Source organism: Myotis daubentonii, chromosome 11, assembly GCF_963259705.1.
Source record: "Myotis daubentonii chromosome 11, mMyoDau2.1, whole genome shotgun sequence".
NCBI lineage: Eukaryota > Metazoa > Chordata > Mammalia > Chiroptera > Vespertilionidae > Myotis > Myotis daubentonii.
This window is the reverse complement of record NC_081850.1, coordinates 9744301-9760810: the sequence shown is the minus strand read 5'-3', so window position 1 is coordinate 9760810 and position 16510 is coordinate 9744301. Positions and strand designations below refer to the sequence as shown.

Here is a 16510-nt window from a genome sequence, read left to right as displayed (position 1 = left end):
GAGCCCTCCATGGAATGCCCCCCCACCCCCACCCCAGCCCATTGGTCCTCGGCCCCTCCCCCGCTGCAGAAGGTCTGGAGCCTACATTCTACAGTTCAAATCCAAACCTTCCCTCCACTGGATGCTGAGCAGCTGTTGGAGCAGCTCCCTCTCTGGATTCTCGACTTGGCTTTTCTCATTGTGGAGGCTCCTAGGCAGCAGTGGTCAGTGAATGAGCCTGCGGGGATGGCTTCAGTAGGAGGTAAGACTATAGATTGGAGGGGGGGTGTTTTAAACACGGAGATGTCCCTCAAAACTTGGGGTTAAACTGTGACACTGGGGAAACACGGTTTGACTGAAGTAGGGAGGGAGCCAGCGCTGGACCTCCAAGGACCTGTCACCCAGGGAGGCTGGGAGCCCATGGGAACCTGTGAGGGCGCTGGCAGGAGGGCTCCTAGAGGTGGGTCAGGGTGGCTCAGGGAAATGCCTGGTGTGGAGAAAGGACGGCAGCAGGCACATGGGCTCTTCCCAGAGGGGAGACAAGCCACTGCCACGTGTGTGGGGGGAGCATTGGGCGATGTCCTGGGGGTGGCACAGGGTGGTCACGGGAAAGCCTAGTCCTGTGTGCTGATCTTCGGGCACCTGGAGCTCGCCCCGCAGTATCTTTCTAAGGGACTTGACCTGAGTTCACTAGAGCTAATGGGGGCTGTGGGAGGGTGTTAGCCAGAAAGCTGTCCAGTGGGGCTGTCTGTGGCCAAGTCCACAATGAAATGTCCTCTCGAGGGCTGGGCTGGAAGGTCCTCCAACTGCTGCAGCCCGGAGCTTCTCCCCTGCTTCCGGCCCCGAGCTCACCCCTCCTCAGCCCAGGGAGCTGCTTGTTGGCTTGGATTCCACAGGGGCAGGGCGGCCGGGTAACTTCCACCAAGAGAGGGCCCGGCTCCCTGAGCTGTCCCCAATCGTCCCCCCTGTGGCCACCCAGGTCTTCAGACCTACTGCCTCTTGTCCTGTATCTCATGGCACACCCTCTGCCCTGCCCTTCACCTCTGAGATGAGGGGTTTGCTCAGAGTCCACGTCCCTGCTTCAGGGACAGAAAACAGATGTGGAGCCTGGGTGGTGTCCGTGGAACGTCTGTGAAGGCAGATTCCTTATTAAAGGGGAAGGGGAGTGCACAGGGGCAGGAAGACCATGGTCTGTGTCAGTAGTAAACGTCCGAGGCCGCCTGTCCTGAGGAATTAGGGGCACGCGGTGTGCAGCGTGCTCTCCTGGACTAGGTCTGCTCGAGTTCCTCAGAGCGGGGATGTGTTCAGACAACTGTGTCCCAGAGTCACCGGCTCACACCTGCTTCTGACTGGGCCTTCACTTTCCACTGTTGGGAGCTGGAAGGGGAAGGACCTCACACAGTCTGCAGTCCCATGACCCATCTAACAGGACAGCAGCTATGGAAGTTTCTGGAAACCCCTACCAACAGCCCCACTTTGCCTCATTCCGTGGCCCTTCTCTAACCCTCTGCAGCCATTGCTGGCTGTGAAATGACAAGCTCCTGAGGGGCCGTTAGTCTGAGCGCTGGGGCCGAGTGGCAGGACCTGGCCCGTGTTGAGTGTTCACTGTTGGTTCTGACACACATGTGCATGCTGGTCAGTGCGTTCAAGGGTCAGATCAGGGTCCCTGTGCCTTCTTGTGGAGAGACATTACACAACTGTTTCTGTGTTGTTGTGCAAGCCCAGGGCAGAAAGGGGGTGATTTGTATTGAGAAAAGGGAAGACTGAGGAGCAGATGGGGCCCTAATATTTTAGACACGGCCTGTTCTCAGAGCCCCTTTGGGTGCCTAGAGCTTACCTTGGAGAAGGTCACCGGAGTGGGTCTGCCTGGGGTCATTTCCCCAAGAGCAGACTGCTGCCCAGGGCCATGCCTGTGAGGCTGACAGGGTCGATGCCAGGGAATCCTTAGGGTGGCTCTCAGGGTCAGCGCTGGCTGGGGCAGTTTCTTCTCACAGACAGTGGTCAGGGAGCCTTGGCGATGGGGAGCAAGCTCTCCAGTGGAGTAATTCCCACTGGAGGTCACAGTGTGACAATGACCTGAGGACATGTGCCACCTCCGAAGTTTGCCCATCTCAGTGGCCCTCCCCTGGGAGACTCACTGCTCTGATTCCCCAATAGCTACAGGGGGCCCAGAGCACCTCAGTGCTGTTTGCTGGTTCTCCTCTTCCCTTCACCCTTTCCTTTGTCTCAACAGCATCTGCAGTGCTGGGAGCGGATGTGACCCTGAAGCCTGGTGCCTCCATGACTTCTTTCACGGCACAGCCCTTTCCCCAGCCCACTACTGGCCCCACCCACCGGCCACCTTGGGAGCAGCACCTGCCGCCCCTCAGGACCCCGTCATTCCCTCCTGGCCGCCCCCTGGTGCTGCCCACTTTGCCCAGGACACCTCTGGTGGCAGGAGATGCGGGTCAAGGCCCCATTGGGCCTGGGGCTTGTAACATCATGGACCAGGTCAGGTCAGAAGGGGGACGACCACAGCCCTCCCAGACTCAGACCATTGTCCTGACTCAGGCCCCCCTCAACGGGAGTGCTCCAGGGGCCATCTGTGGGGGTGCTGTGTGTCCTGCACCCCTCTTCTTGGAAGCCACTGCGGTGGAGGCGATTATGCCCGCCTCGGCTTTTGGGGGCACCCAGGCCGGCGATGGAGGCTGGTGTCCCGGCCTTCCTCCTCAAGCTCCACCACCAGCTGCCCAGCTGGCCCCCATCGTCCCCCGAGGGGACCCTGGACCACGGCCACACGGGGCTTCCAGGGAGGGTGGCCTGGCCGCCTCCCAGTCCAAGGCCTCGCTGGATGACACCTGTAACCCCAAGAGTGTGTATGAGGACTTCCGTCGTTGGCAGTGCTTCAAGGCCCTGGCCCGGGGGCACCTTCCCCAGAGTCCTGATGCCGGAGCTCTTTGCTGCTTCCTCATGTGAGTGCCCTGGGCAGGGCAGGGGGTGCGCCTGGAGCTTTCAGTCCTGCCGGGTGGGGGTGGGAACCTGGCTCTGCTGAGCTGGGGTGGGCAGGCGGGTGGAGGCCAGGCTGCAGCCATGACTGACCCTGAGGCATTACAGGCCAGCACTCCGGTCCCTGTCCCGCCTGAGGCCCACCATGACGCTGGAGGAGGGAATAGGGCAGGCCATGCAGGAATGGCAGCGCAAGAGCAACTTTGACCGGAGGGTCTATTCTGAGATGGCAGAAAAGTGAGTCAGGGTCCTTGGTCCCCACAGCTGGGGGGCAGGGGGGAGGGAGCGGGGTGACTGCGGGGCAAGATCCAGCTGTGAGGTCCCATCAGAGAGGAGGGTGGTGGGAGGGTGTCACTCAGCCCAGGGTCCCCACTGCCCAGAGGCCCTTCTCTCCTGGGGAAGCCTCTCCCTCAGCTTCAGAGCGTGGGTGCTTCTGTCCCACCTCCCGGGAGCTCCCCCCTCCTCTGACCCTGACCCATCCTGGGCTGGACATGAAGTCTCAGGACAGGCTGGGGAGAAGGTGCCCAGCCCCATGGGCAGACTCCAGCCAGAGGGGCTGTGCAGGAATGTGCTCAGCCAGCCTCCTGCCTCCCCAGTGTCTGGGCCCTGACAGCCCCAAGGCCCTGGCTCTCCCATCCCTCCACCCGCTGCTGCCTTGCTGGGCTCCCGGCGGCTTCCTTCTCAGCACAGCTGTGCCCCCCTCTCCCCCAGGTTCATGGAGTTTGAGGCGGAGGAGCAGATGCAGTTTGAGAAGTTCCAGTTGAAGAAGGGGGCGCACACCCAGCCCCCTCCTGCCCCACTGAGACCTGATCCTCGGGGGCCCCCAGCCCCAGCGGTGGGCGGGCAGCCAGGTAGGCCAGCACGTTCCCACGGGAGCCCATGGCCAATGGCAACAGGGCCTAGGGCAGGCCACTGTCCCACCCACATGGGCCCTTCTCCTTCAGGGGGGCTTTGGTCTTTCAAGGGAAACAGCCCTGAGAGTCGGGCCTCTGACCCTTTGTCCCCATGGGGTCTGGACCCGGTCCACTTTCTCATCCCCTCTCCCCGCTCCCTGTCAAAGGCCCCACATGAAGTCTGCTGAGAAGCGGCTGGCTGCGGGGCCCCTTGGAGATTCGGTGGCTCCACACGTCCTCACACATGACTCTCTTGGGTGCTCTCCTCTGGCCTCTCCCCTCACATAGTCACGGGGTTCAGGTGGCCCGACCCAGCCGCACCCATATTAATGCCCCAAACACTGCCCTCAGCATCGCATTCCGTGGAGGTGGGAGCTTTATCCCCTCACGCTCCCTCCTCTTCCCTCTCTGCCCAGCGCGCACTCCCAGGAAGGCTGTACCCAGCGCCCAGTGCGCCCACACAGCCCAGCCGCCCCGGGAGACCGAGTCCCGCAATGGGACCCCCCCTGAGGCCGAGCAAGAGGACATGGACATCATGGATGAGCTGCCCGTGGGGGCGCCAGGAGGAGGATGGGAAGATGAAATAAAGGAGTGTCTGCAGGACGAGGGTCTCCTGAGCTACCTGGACCAGCTGTGCTCCCAGGAAGACTTTGTCACCCAGGTGGGCTGGCTGGCAGCTCCGGGTCTATAAGGTCCCAGAGGGAGGCGCTGCAGCACCCAGACCCGGGGTCTCCCAGGCGGATGGGATTGGGCTCTGCTCTTTGTTCCTGAGCTGGGCGTGTGAGAGTGTGTGTGTCTGTGTGCATGTGTGTGCTTTTTGTGGGTGTGGTGTGTGTTCTTTGTTCATGTGGGTGTGCCCATGTGTGTGTGTGTATATGCATGTATGTGTTTCAGTATGTATGTGCACATGCATATGTGTGTGAATGTGTGTGTGTGTGAATGTGTGTGTGTGTGTGTGTGCGTGCTGTTTTCATGTGGGTATGCCCTTGTGTGTGTATGTGCATGCATGTGTTTGTGTGTGTGTGCGTGCACCTGATGACCGTGATGGAGTAAAACACCCGCCTGAGCAGGAGGACGGGTGGGTCTGGGCTTTCCCACTTGTGCTCCAGGCCCCGCTGACTCCCAGTTTGCTCCCTGCCGAGGGGCTCACAGCCGCTTCCTTCTGTCCCAGGTGGAGGAGGTCATTCACCCCCAATTCATGGAACAAATAATGTCCCCAGACGCACAGCAGGATCCCTTGGTGCTAGCTGAGGAGCTGGAGCAGGAAGAAGGGCTCACTGCTGCCCAGGTAAGCCAGGGGAGGGCGGACATTAGGGCGATGGGAGGGGGTCCCCAATGAGCCATAGGACCCAGGGACCCCAGGGGAGTTAGAGGAGGGACAGACCCTAGTGAGTCAGGGAGGGAGGGATCCAGGTAGATCGGGGGTGGGGGGCCCTCAGGGAGCCAGGGGAGGGCGCACCCAGGTAAACCAGGGCAGGGAGCAGCCCAGAACCAGGACACACATGCCTGTGTCCATGTCACCCCTGCCTGCAGGCACCGCATGCCGAAGGGCCAGTCCTGGGTGGGAGCAGGGCAGGACGACAAGAAGGAGAGGGCTACAGAGAGGAGGGGGTGGGAACCCAGAAGGGGAGGGGACACAAGGCTGGGAATATGGCACAGGGGACAGAGGAGAGACACATGACTGTGGTGGATTCCAGTCACGGTGTCACCTCCCCCTCCCCCCCAGTGCCATTGTCACATCACCCACGCTCATCCTCTTCACACACACACACACACACACACACACACACACACACGTGTGCAGCGCTAGTCACTGTCCCTTCTTCCTCCCAGCTGGTAGGGAAGCGACTCCAGGAGGGGGGCGTGCAGGCACCTCCGAGTCATGGTGCTCCCCTGTGGGACTCAAGTCCTTCTGAGTCTGTGACCCACCAAGATGCCCAGAGGCGTGACCGTGGCCCCCAGCTGGGGGTCAGTGACAAAGCCTGCCCACCAGAGACCGACTTCAAGGACCAGCAAAGGCGCGGCCCCGCAGGCGCCCACCGGCCCAGGCCCCAGGCCTTTGCTGTCTCTGCGGGGCGTCAGGAGCACCCACCACTCCGGGCGCGATGCCCGCCCTCGGCTCCCCAGGGCCCCGGGCCTGCTGACTGTGCACTGGGCCCCAGGGAGGCCCGCGTCCCCCGAGAGGCCCCTCCTGTCGGGGAGACTCCCGGGCCAGGGGACAGGCCCCGTGAGGAGGAGGAGGACCTCCGCAGCCTGGCCTTCCTCTGGGCCTCTCCCGGCCGCCTGCTGCCCTGCGCGCTCTCTCTGAGTCCTGTCCCCGCCTCGGGCCTGGCCTGCCCTGGAGGTCGGGGGCCCCGGGGCGCGGCCCAGTCCCAGTCCCTTCAGAGAAGAGGCCTCAGCCGAGCTGCACCTGCCGCGTCCAAGTCTCAGAAGAAGACCCCCCGCCCAGGGGCCGACCTCGGGGTCTGTGGGCGGCCAGCGCTGGCTCTGGGGCTGGTGCCCTCCTCACAGCCTCGCAAGAGGAAGTGTGACCCGTCTGACCCAGGGAGCGGGAGGAAGCGGCACTGCAGCCAGGATGGAGCAGAGGGGTGTGCCCCCCACTGCCAGCGCCCCGAGGGGCCCAGACTGCATGGGGCCTGGCTGTCCCCCAGAGGAGCCTAGGGCTCCTTCTCATCGCAGGGCTGATCCTGCTGTTCCACTGACATGGGAGGATGGGAGGCAGGAGGGAGGGTGGGACCCTTAGGGTGGGGGTGGGCCTGGGGTGGGGGTAGGAGGGAGGACAAGACCATTAGGGTGGGGGTGGGCCTGGGTGGGGGTAGGAGGGAGGGCAGGACCCTTAGGGTGGGGGTGGGGGTGGGTGGGGATAGGAGGGAGGGCAGGACCATTAGGGTGGGGGTGGGGGTGGGTGGGGGTAGGAGGGAGGACAAGACCATTAGGGTGGGGTGGACCTGGGTGGGGGTAGGAGGGAGGGCAGGACCATTAGGGTGGGGGTAGGAGGGAGGGCAGGACCCTTAGGGTGGGGGTGGGCCTGGGTGGGGGTAGGAGGGAGGGCAGGACCATTAGGGTGGGGGTGGGCCTGGGGTGGGAGTAAGAGGGAGGGCACGACCCTTAGGATGGGGGTGGGCCTGAGTGGGGGTAGGAGGGAGGGCAGGACCATTAGGGTGGGGTGGCCTGGGGTGGGGGTAGGAGTAGCACCTGTGGGGCATTGTGGGTCTGTTATGAATAAAGATAATTTTGTTTCAAAATGCTCTGGAGGCCGCTGTGTCTGTACTTGGGTCTGCGCTGCTCCTTGGAGAGGGGACCTGAGAGGAAGGGAGGATGCGGGAGGTCCTGGGCGCTCTGCATCCACAGGGGACCCGAAGTCCCTCCTCCTGATTGGCAGGGACCTCTTCCTGCTCCTGGGAGCACACAGCTCTCCAATCCCAGGGACCCCTCCCACCACTTCTGCTCCCAAGGCCAGACTGTGTCCTGACCCGAGAGGGAAAGGCTGGGTCAGGGGCACCTGTCCCCCATGGGCCTCCTGCAGGAGGAGCACCCTCTGTCTCGGCGGGTGATGGAAAGTGGAGGGGGGTGAGGGTGAGGCTGGAACAAGGGGGTGACAGGAGAGTAATGGACCGAATGGCTATTTTCAGTCCTGCTCACTGACTGAATTCTCTCACAGTGGATGAAGGTATACAGGCCAAATTCTGGGCCAACCTCTGAAATTTAATGCCCAGCAAGTGGCTGGGCATCACCAGTTTAACAGGGGAGAGCAGTCTGAAATAAACCCTCTGGTTTGAGGGTAAATGGACTGAGGGAAATTTGTTAATCTAAAAAGGTCAACCATGATGACCTTGATGTGTCTTCAAGAAAATGCAATGCGATGTAAGTCAGTCTAAATATGAGTAAGTACATGTCATAAGCCAATCTCAGGAAAGCATTGCACTGTGAAAGCCGAGGGTGGGTTCAGCTGTGGGAAGTGGTCAAAGTGTGCGAATGTGTGCGGCATTTCACTGCTCTGAGCCCGCAGTCACCAGGCACCAACCTCTTATGAGTTTGGCTCTGAAGTTCGGCTCTGCTCCTGGTGGAGGAAGGTACCAACCAGCTGGCACCATGACTTTGAATCACCTAATCAGAATATTCCTTCTTGTAAATGGCTACTCTGTTACTCAGATTTGTACAAACTCTGGGGTCAGTTGGGAGGTGCTGGTCAGTTCCACAGCCTCCACACTGCTGTGACCTTCCGCGGAAGCCCACCATCTGAAGGGTGGCAGTCCCTTTAGACGTGCGATGAACAGCATTTTGCTTTAAACAGAACATTTTGATTGTGAGCACTTGGTTTAAAGACCCATTTTATATCAGGGCTGGTTTAACTCTTCTCTTGGACAAAAGCGCACCCTTTGAGATCTCTGCTTTTCCTCTCCTACAACATGGTAACCCAGAGTATGATGGGTATCTATATACATAGAAACGTAAGCGACCAAAGGACCGGTTGTTATGGCACACACTCAATGCTCAATGCAGGAGCTGCCCCCTGGTGGTCAGTGCGCTCCCAGAGCCAACCTCCTCTGGCCCCTCCCCCTGGCTGGCCAACCTTTCTCAGCCCCTCCCCCAGTCAGGCCAACCTCCCAAGGCCCCCCTGGCCAACCCCGGCCAGGCTGAGGGACCCCACCCGTGCACAGATTAGTGCACTGGGCCTCCAATTGTATAACAAAAAAGTTGACTGGCTTTTGTCCCTGGTTTCCAGGAGGGAGACTAAATCCTAAGAATTTCCTGGGTTGATAGGAGTATATTGGTTATTCATGAGCCCCTGCCCCAGACAAGATGATCAGAATGGAGGCTGGTCACCAGGAAGACCAGCCATGTGATGAGAGGGTTGAGGTTTTGAGCCAGCCTAGCTTGCAGGGAGGGCAGGAGAGCTGGAGATTGAATTCAACCCTGTGGCCAGTGATTCCATCCGTCATAGATGCATAAGGAAACCCCAATAAAATCTCTGGACACTGAAGTTTGGTGGCGCTTCCTGGTAGTGGTCACATGGGTGTGCTGAGAGGGCGAGGCACCTTGTTTCATGGGGAAGGGCATGGAAGCTCTGTGTGCATGACTCTTCTAGACCTTGTCCTATGGGCATCTTCATTTGTCTGGTCCTGATTTGAATTTTTTATAATAAAACTGTATAATATCATTCTTTCCTGAGTTCTGTAATGCATTGTAGTGAAGTATTGAATCCAAGAAGGGTCCCCGGGACCTCCTGGACTTGTCGCCATTTGATCAGAAGTACAGGTGTCCTGGAGATCCCCAAACTTGTGGCTGTCACCTCAGATGGGGAAAGCCCTGTTTGGGACCGTGCACTTTAACCTGTGGAGTGTGATGCTAACTTGGGGTGTTCCCACCAGAATGGAACTGTGTTGCCACATACAGAGGCTGTACTGATGGCCATGGAGAAGGTGGGCCGGCCCTGCCCCGGTGTCCCAGGACTTTAGGAGGGTCACAGCTCCCAGGCAGGACTTCTTTCCCTTAACTTCACACCATCCTATGTATTTTGTCTTTAGTGGCACATGTGTCTTGGGAAAGACTCACAAATGGATAAGTTTTTAGTTATTGTTAAAACAGCCAGTAACTCCTCCTTTTCTAAGTAGTCAGATTCTCTCAGGTGGACTAAGAAATCCTATTTCTAACAACGGGTTTCAGTGCCTCCAGCGCCTGGGCTGTTATTCAGGATGAGGTTGAGCCCAATGATCCTGGTGCCCTTCTCGGAAAAACCAATTCCAGGATGAAGCATTTGAAGGGGATCAAAGGGGATAATCATGAACACAGAAGCTCTGATGCCCTAAGAAACAAATGTAGAGAGGCAGTTTTGGGGATCAGCCACTCACATGGCTAGTATCCACTCTATTGTTCACGTCTGAGTCAATTCCAGGTTGTGGCCACTGCAGCAATGCTGTTATGCGCATCCCTGCATGCATCTCCCGCTCACACAGGAAGTGGTGGGCCATGGGCTCATCTTCCCTCCAGTGGAAGCTGCTGAGCCCTTTCCAAAGTGGCTGTATCAGTTCACGCTCCATCCCACCACCAACAGCAGTATTGGCAGTTGTCCGCACGTGAGCTGTCTCCAAGCTTCGCTGTCATATGTGACACAGCCCCCTATTCACTCCAAGGCCTGACTCCGCATCCTCATCAGTGGTGGCTCCAGATGAACCAAGATTCCAATTTTAAAATAGACCGTGTCCTTTCCTCATGAGATCCTTCCACAGCTTCTGTAGAGAATGATTGTCACCACCCTGAGGGCGAGGAAACCGGTGCGGAAGGAGTTGAGCTGACTTGCCTCGCAAGTGGCAGACCTGAGATCAGCTCCCAGGTCCGTCTCCCTCCAAAGCCCATGCACTCATTCCCTAGGCTCACAGTCCCAGCAAGCAACACATTTGTAGATTCCTGTTTCTATGTTAATTACTCTCCCAGCCACTGTTCCACACAGGATAGTTGCACATTAACTGGCCCCTGATATTTATTAAATATTTACCTAAAATAGGCAATATTTATTAATTAATTACAATAAATGTATCATACTAATATAAGATGCTAATTAAGGGAGAAACTGGGTGTGAAGTACATGGGAACTCTGTCCTAATTTCTCATTTTCTCTGTAAATTTAAAACTACTCTAAAAAAAATAAAGTTATTAAAACGTAAAAAAATTAATACTGTGACTTTAATCCTGCGAAAGGTCTGGGAAGATAAATATTATCAGGCCACACTTGCTCTATTAGTCTCTTTTAGCTTTTATCCAACTTTTAACACCTAAACTCAACCACTTGGCAAAGTCCTCCCCAAAGGTAGGCTCCACAGGGGAAAAATCAAACGTGAGAATTCAAGCACATCTTCTGGATTCCCACGTCCATTGCACCCTGGGGTCCTGCCCTGTGCTGCATTTGGGAGCACTTAGTTGACTGCACTTGGCTGAGTTGGCAGGAAGAAAAGACAAGAACAATCTCAACTCACAACGTTTCATCCTATGTCGATGTGTGTCAGACACAGGGCACTGGGAAATAGAGGGACAGAAAAGGAATATCCAACAAGTGCCAACCAAAGAAAGCTGGGGTGGGAATATTAATATTGGAGTAACTATAATCTCTGTGATTTCTTTGTTGCACACACACATTTCCTCCCACTCGTCAGCTGCATTGCCCAGTCTCACCCAGAGGGGCAGCCCTCCCATTTTGTTTGTTCTCAAATGATCTTATAGGAAAGCTGAAGGCTCTTCACTTCTGATTCCGGGTAAAGGAAGGCAGTGCCCAGTCCTGACCTGAACACTCTTCCAGTGTGAAGTCCACCAGAGAAGGTTCAGCTTTCACCTGACCTGGAGGTGTCGCCATTGATTCTGCGATTTTGCACCCAGTCTAGTTTCTCTTGGGTCCTGGCTCAGTTCTCAGCTGTCAGACCTTGTGTGTTGACTGAAGGGTGGGAGGAAGGAGCGGCATGTGTTGCTTCACCTGGAAAGACATGGATCAGCTTGAGGTGTCCAGGGCCGATGAACAGAAGCTCTCCAGGAGGTGGCGCCGCAGGGCCTCTCAGCAGAATCTCCAAGGACATGGTGCCAGCAAAGAAGTGAACTTGACAGAAAGAAATGATTGCTTGGTCTTAGAAAGCTCAGGCTGCTTCTCCTCCTCCTTTTATGTAAACCAGAGGAAGAGGTGGAGCAGAGTTAGTAGAGAAAAGCAGACAGAGTCACGGGAGAGCGCCAGGGGAGGAAAGAATCAATGTGTAACATGCGGGTCCTTGGAAGAAGTTTGGTCAGTCTCCAGGACTCAGCCTCCCCTGGCAGCTCACCCAATTTCCTGTGCTGTGGGGCCTGAGGGGAGGGGACAGCAGGGGGCCTCCCTCTGCACCTGCACGGTGTTGTTCGGTATACTTTGAATTGTTCTCTTACCATGGGTGTATGCTCTTTGAATTTTTAATCTACTGATATAAACATGCAACTGCCCAACACCTATTTAGTGCTCTGGGGTGACTAGGACACTTTCACACACACCTACCAGCCCCGAGCAAGGGGGAACTCCCCTCCTGTCTTTGCTGGGGGCCAGGGGTCCCAAACCCCCACTGCAATACCATTGGCACAAGTTTTGACTTATCTGTGCACCATCTGTCTTACTTGTTTATAATATTTTAACAATATGCTCACTTTCTTTTACATAAGTAAATGTGTTATTCTTTATTTACTTATTAGAGGCCCGGTACATGAAATTCGTGCAGCGGGGTGGGGTGTCCCTCAGCCCGGCTTACGCCCTCTCACAATCTGGGACCCCTCGGGTAGGGTCCTTAGGTCTGGCCAGGGATCAGGGCCTATTGGGGCTTCCCCTCCCCCGGCTGCTGGCAGCTGACCCCACCCCCACCACTGCCACTGCTTGTCATCTGTGCGGTGCTGCCCCCCCTTCCCTGCCACTGGTTGCCTCCCTCTGTGGGAGACAGGCATGGGTGCGATTGCTTGGCTGGTCTGGGCCTCCCTCTGCAGGGCAACCACTGGCCGGCCCCAAACACCCACCACAGGGTCGCTGGCCAGTGGCCTGAGCCTCCCTCTGTGGGGCAATCTATCTCCAGGCTCCCAGATCAATTGCCCTGCAGAAGAAGGCCATGCCCACCCATTGCAGCGCTGCCGGCCAGTATCCTGGTCCTTCCTCTTTGAGGCAATCGGTGGCAGGGCCCCCCACCAATTGCATTGCACCCCCCGTGGTTGGCCTGCGCGAGTGCATGTCATAGCATGGTCATCCGGAAGGTTGTCCAGACAGTCATTCTGCTCTTCAGTAGTTCGGTCAATTTGCATATTATGCTGTTATTATTATAGATTTATACTTTTAAATTGATTTTTAGAGAGAGAGGAAGGGAGAGAGACAGAAACATCAATGTGAGAGCAAAGCCTCCATCAGCCACCTCCTGTTTGCTCCTTACCTGGGACTGAACAGTGAACCCTGGCATGTGCCCCAGCTGCAAACTGAATCAGAAACCTTTCAGTGCACAGGATGACACCCAACCAGCTGAGCCACACCAGACAAGGCAAGCAAATGTGTTTTTAAAAAACTTTTATAGGCCCGGCGGTGTGGCTCAGTGGTTGAGCATCAACTTACAAATCAGGAAGTCATGGTTCGATTTCGATCAGGGCACATGCCCAGGTTGCGTGGTCAGGTGGGGGGCGTGCAGGAGGCAGCGTATCCATGATTCTCTCTCATGATTGATGTTTCTGTCTCTCTCCCCCTCTCCCTTCCTCTGAAATCAATAAAAATCTTCAAACATAAACAAACAAAAAATAAAACCTTTATAGGTCTCACCCAGGCTTTACCCAATATTATATGAATGTGCATTCACATTAAGCATTTTTAAAGACCTTTCACCTCCTTGGTCTGATTGTCACATAGTAGGAGGCACTGGTGGTGAGGAAAGACTGAAGAAACTTGGTCACAGTTGGGGTGAAGTAAAGGAGGGTCCCCCAGCCCCAGGCTTCTGAGAGGCTACACCCCCTCCCTTGGGGGACATGGGCCTTGCAGGGCTCAGCCTGTATTTATGGCCCTGGGGTGACATCCTGGGCATCACGGAGGTATCTGAAGGGCTGAGCATTTTCTCCCTGGGAGGAATTGTAACACGTTTTCCTACTGGCCAAGAACAAACTATGTTTAAATTATTGACCCCGTGGCACCAGTTCACAGGCAGGAGTGCCTGATAGGGACTGTTGTTAAGAGCATCACCGTGGGAAGCATCCAGAGATGCAATGGTATGATAAACAGCCCACCCTCTTGCCCACCAGCCTCCTCTTCTCCCAGCCCAGTAAGCAGAATGTGTGCACATTTCCATTTACTCCAGTTACTTCAGTGTGCACCATTCTAGTCAAAAACTTTATTTTGAATGCCAACATTTCTGAGACTGTGAATTCCAAAGGTGTGTGTGTGTGTGTGTGTGTGTGCACACGCGCATGCGCATGCGCACGCGCACGCACACACACACACACACACACACACACACACACACACACACACACAAGGAAAGAAATACTGAAACTCAGCCCTGAACAAACAGCCACAAAGAGCAACCTTGGCAGGAGGGCGCCTCCCGCCCCACCTCCCAAGATGCACTGTGACCACAGTTTACACATGAAGAAGCTCAGTGGACACTTCAGTCAGTTTAGAAGCCAACGGTGACCTTGACTCCCAAATGGCTCCTTTACTACACCTTCTACTATCATCTCCTTTCAACCAGCCTCCTGCCAGGTCACCTGACAGTAGAGTATGACCTGCTCACTGCCCTCTGCTGGTTGTACTTGGGGGAAAACACAAGTACAAATGGAATGCAGGAAGTTTGCTTTCTGGTCAAGAAAATAAGAGTCCTCATGTGAGGCCATAACGGGGAAGTACATTGTAGACTTTGTGCTAACGTTTATTGCAGACTTTTGTGTGTAAGTGCTGTGCAAAGACTTTGCTTATGTCACCTTCACAGCAGCCCTGAGGTTCAGAGAGGCCAGAGGTGCAGCCCCAAGCCTCTCACCTGGCAGCCCAGGGCTGCTGGACCTAGAGTTCCCCAGCAGCCCAGAGCACAGGGGGCTTTGGAGAGTCCTGACGACCATCAGCACATAATGAGTCTGAGAAGGTCAGCAGTAAACACTTACAAATGATGTGCTACTGTTCTTCAGTCTGGAGTTTCTCACCCTTAGTTCAAAATGAGTTCCCGTGCACCAGGCCTTTTTGAATGGAGTTAATATTCCAGAAAATAGAAGGGAGTGGCCACTGTAGCAATGCTGGCCACGCTCCATCCCACCACCAACAGCAGTATCTATGCAGCTGTGAGAAGAGCTTCCCCTCCCAGCTCAGCTGGTGGGCCTGTCCCCCAGCACTCTGTCTCTGTCCAGCCTGGGATCAGTCACTGTGGCCTCAGGGCCAGAAGGAATCACTGGTGCCACCTAGTCTAGGCCCTGGAGTCCTTGCCTGTTTACTGGGGACCCACCCAGAAAAGGACTTTTCTCCTTATTCAGGACATTTTTTAACTATAAGAAAAAGACAACTCTATTGATTTAAGGGAGAAAAAATGGAGGGAGATGATGTGTACATCTGCTCAAGAAATCACAGGCTGTGTGAGTGCAGATAGCTAGGTATTAGTAAAGGAGGAGAGCAAGGGGGTCATACTATTCAGCATAAGCAACTCGGGAGCATGGGCTTGCTTCCCTAGGAAACTACGGCTTCACACACTCCCCAGGGCCCCCTGGCCCCCAGGACCTAATCCCCCCAGGTCCTCGGGAAGGATCATGGAGGAGCGGGGGAGGCAGGAAGATAGAAAGAGCAGGAGAAATTCCTCTGCTGGGCACATCTCAGCACAAGTCAAGATGGTGACCACAGAGGCCTGTCAGTCTAGCTTGGGAAGAGGATCAGATTGGATAAGGGACACAGAACCCCAGAAGATCTAGGAAATGGATTGGTTGGAGGGTGGGACCAGCCCAAGCTCATGAAAGTTTGGAAAGTTGATTGGTTAGTTTGAAGGAGCACCTGGTCAATTCCAAGCCTGAGATAATATAATCATACTAACAAGTGTCTTCTCTCTCTCTCTCTCTCTCTCTCTCTCTCTCTCTCTCTCTGTCTCTGTCTCTTGCTGGTGACATGCAGTTGCCCCCTACTTTGCCACTTTGCAGTAGCCATGTGGGTCTAGCAGCCGCCTAGGGCCTGCAGCAGACCACACCTCCCGCAAAGGACTGAGCTTTAGCGTGGCACAGACTCTCTGGGCACTGGTCTTTCCTCTGGGCCTGGTGAAGACAAGGCTGCCCTTTGCCACAGTGGGATGAACGGAGATGTGCCATTGGGTGCCTAGGGGCGGCCCTCTCTGTCCACCCAAAAGAAATCTTACCATGCCCCAGCCGCCCACACATGGGTCCCTGGCGTGCCTTTCTTGGGATTCTGAGAAAGAACATGATTTCCACTGGCAAGAAATCCCGGGGATAAAGCTTGTTCCAGATCTGTCTGAGTTCAGGAACTGTCAGCACCCACCCCCTTCTCTCAGCTTTCCCTCCCCGTGTGTTGGCTTCATGCTTGGGCCACACTCTCGCCACAGTGACCGACAGCAGTTCCAGTCTCCATCATTACTGCTGTCCCTTCCCTACAGTTCCAGTCCAGGCCCTGGGCCATCCATGAGCCAATCTCTGACGGGGCAGGCTGTGTCACAGGCCTAGAGGTGGGGTTAGTGTTGCAGAGTAGAACATGTTTAGGCCTGCTTAATTGCCTAGCCACCTCAGCAGCAAAGTCTCTAGGAACTGAGCTCACACACCTGAGCCACGGCCCCCAAAGCACAGACGGATCACAATTAAGACCAGTCCTGACCTTTACGTTTCCCAGAAATGAGCAACAGGAGGAGGATGAGTAGCTTGGCTAAAACTACGCCATTAGCTTTTGTAACTTGGCTTTGCCTGCTATGGGAGCCTGAACACGGATGTAGTTGTCCCCCTTAAACATTGGACTCTGCAGATGGTCGGGGCCGCTTCTCTCTTGGGCTTCCCGAGTGGAGGAGCGGACACTGGCCAGCCAGTAAAGGCTCTTTACACTTTAATCAGCCTGGAGTTCTGGTCATTCTGTCGCTTGCGCTCCACAACAGTTAGCACTCCCTTTACCACAGGAAGGTGAGTTAAAGATGAGCATCTTCCCTAAAGCACCTATT

At 55.9% G+C, this 16510-nt stretch overlaps 1 protein-coding gene across 1 annotated transcript; it reads left to right on the top strand.

Annotated features, from left to right (window-relative positions):
* Window positions 1–225: 225 nt before the first annotated feature.
* LOC132212730 (NUT family member 2G-like) lies at window positions 226–6551 on the top strand. The gene is made up of 7 exons (XM_059658729.1): window positions 226–241; window positions 2213–2930; window positions 3073–3201; window positions 3676–3815; window positions 4274–4518; window positions 5029–5145; window positions 5691–6551. The coding sequence occupies exons 1-7, from the start codon at window positions 226–228 to the stop codon at window positions 6516–6518; spliced, it is 2193 nt and encodes a 730-aa protein (XP_059514712.1). The 3' UTR covers window positions 6519–6551.
* Window positions 6552–16510: the final 9959 nt, after the last annotated feature.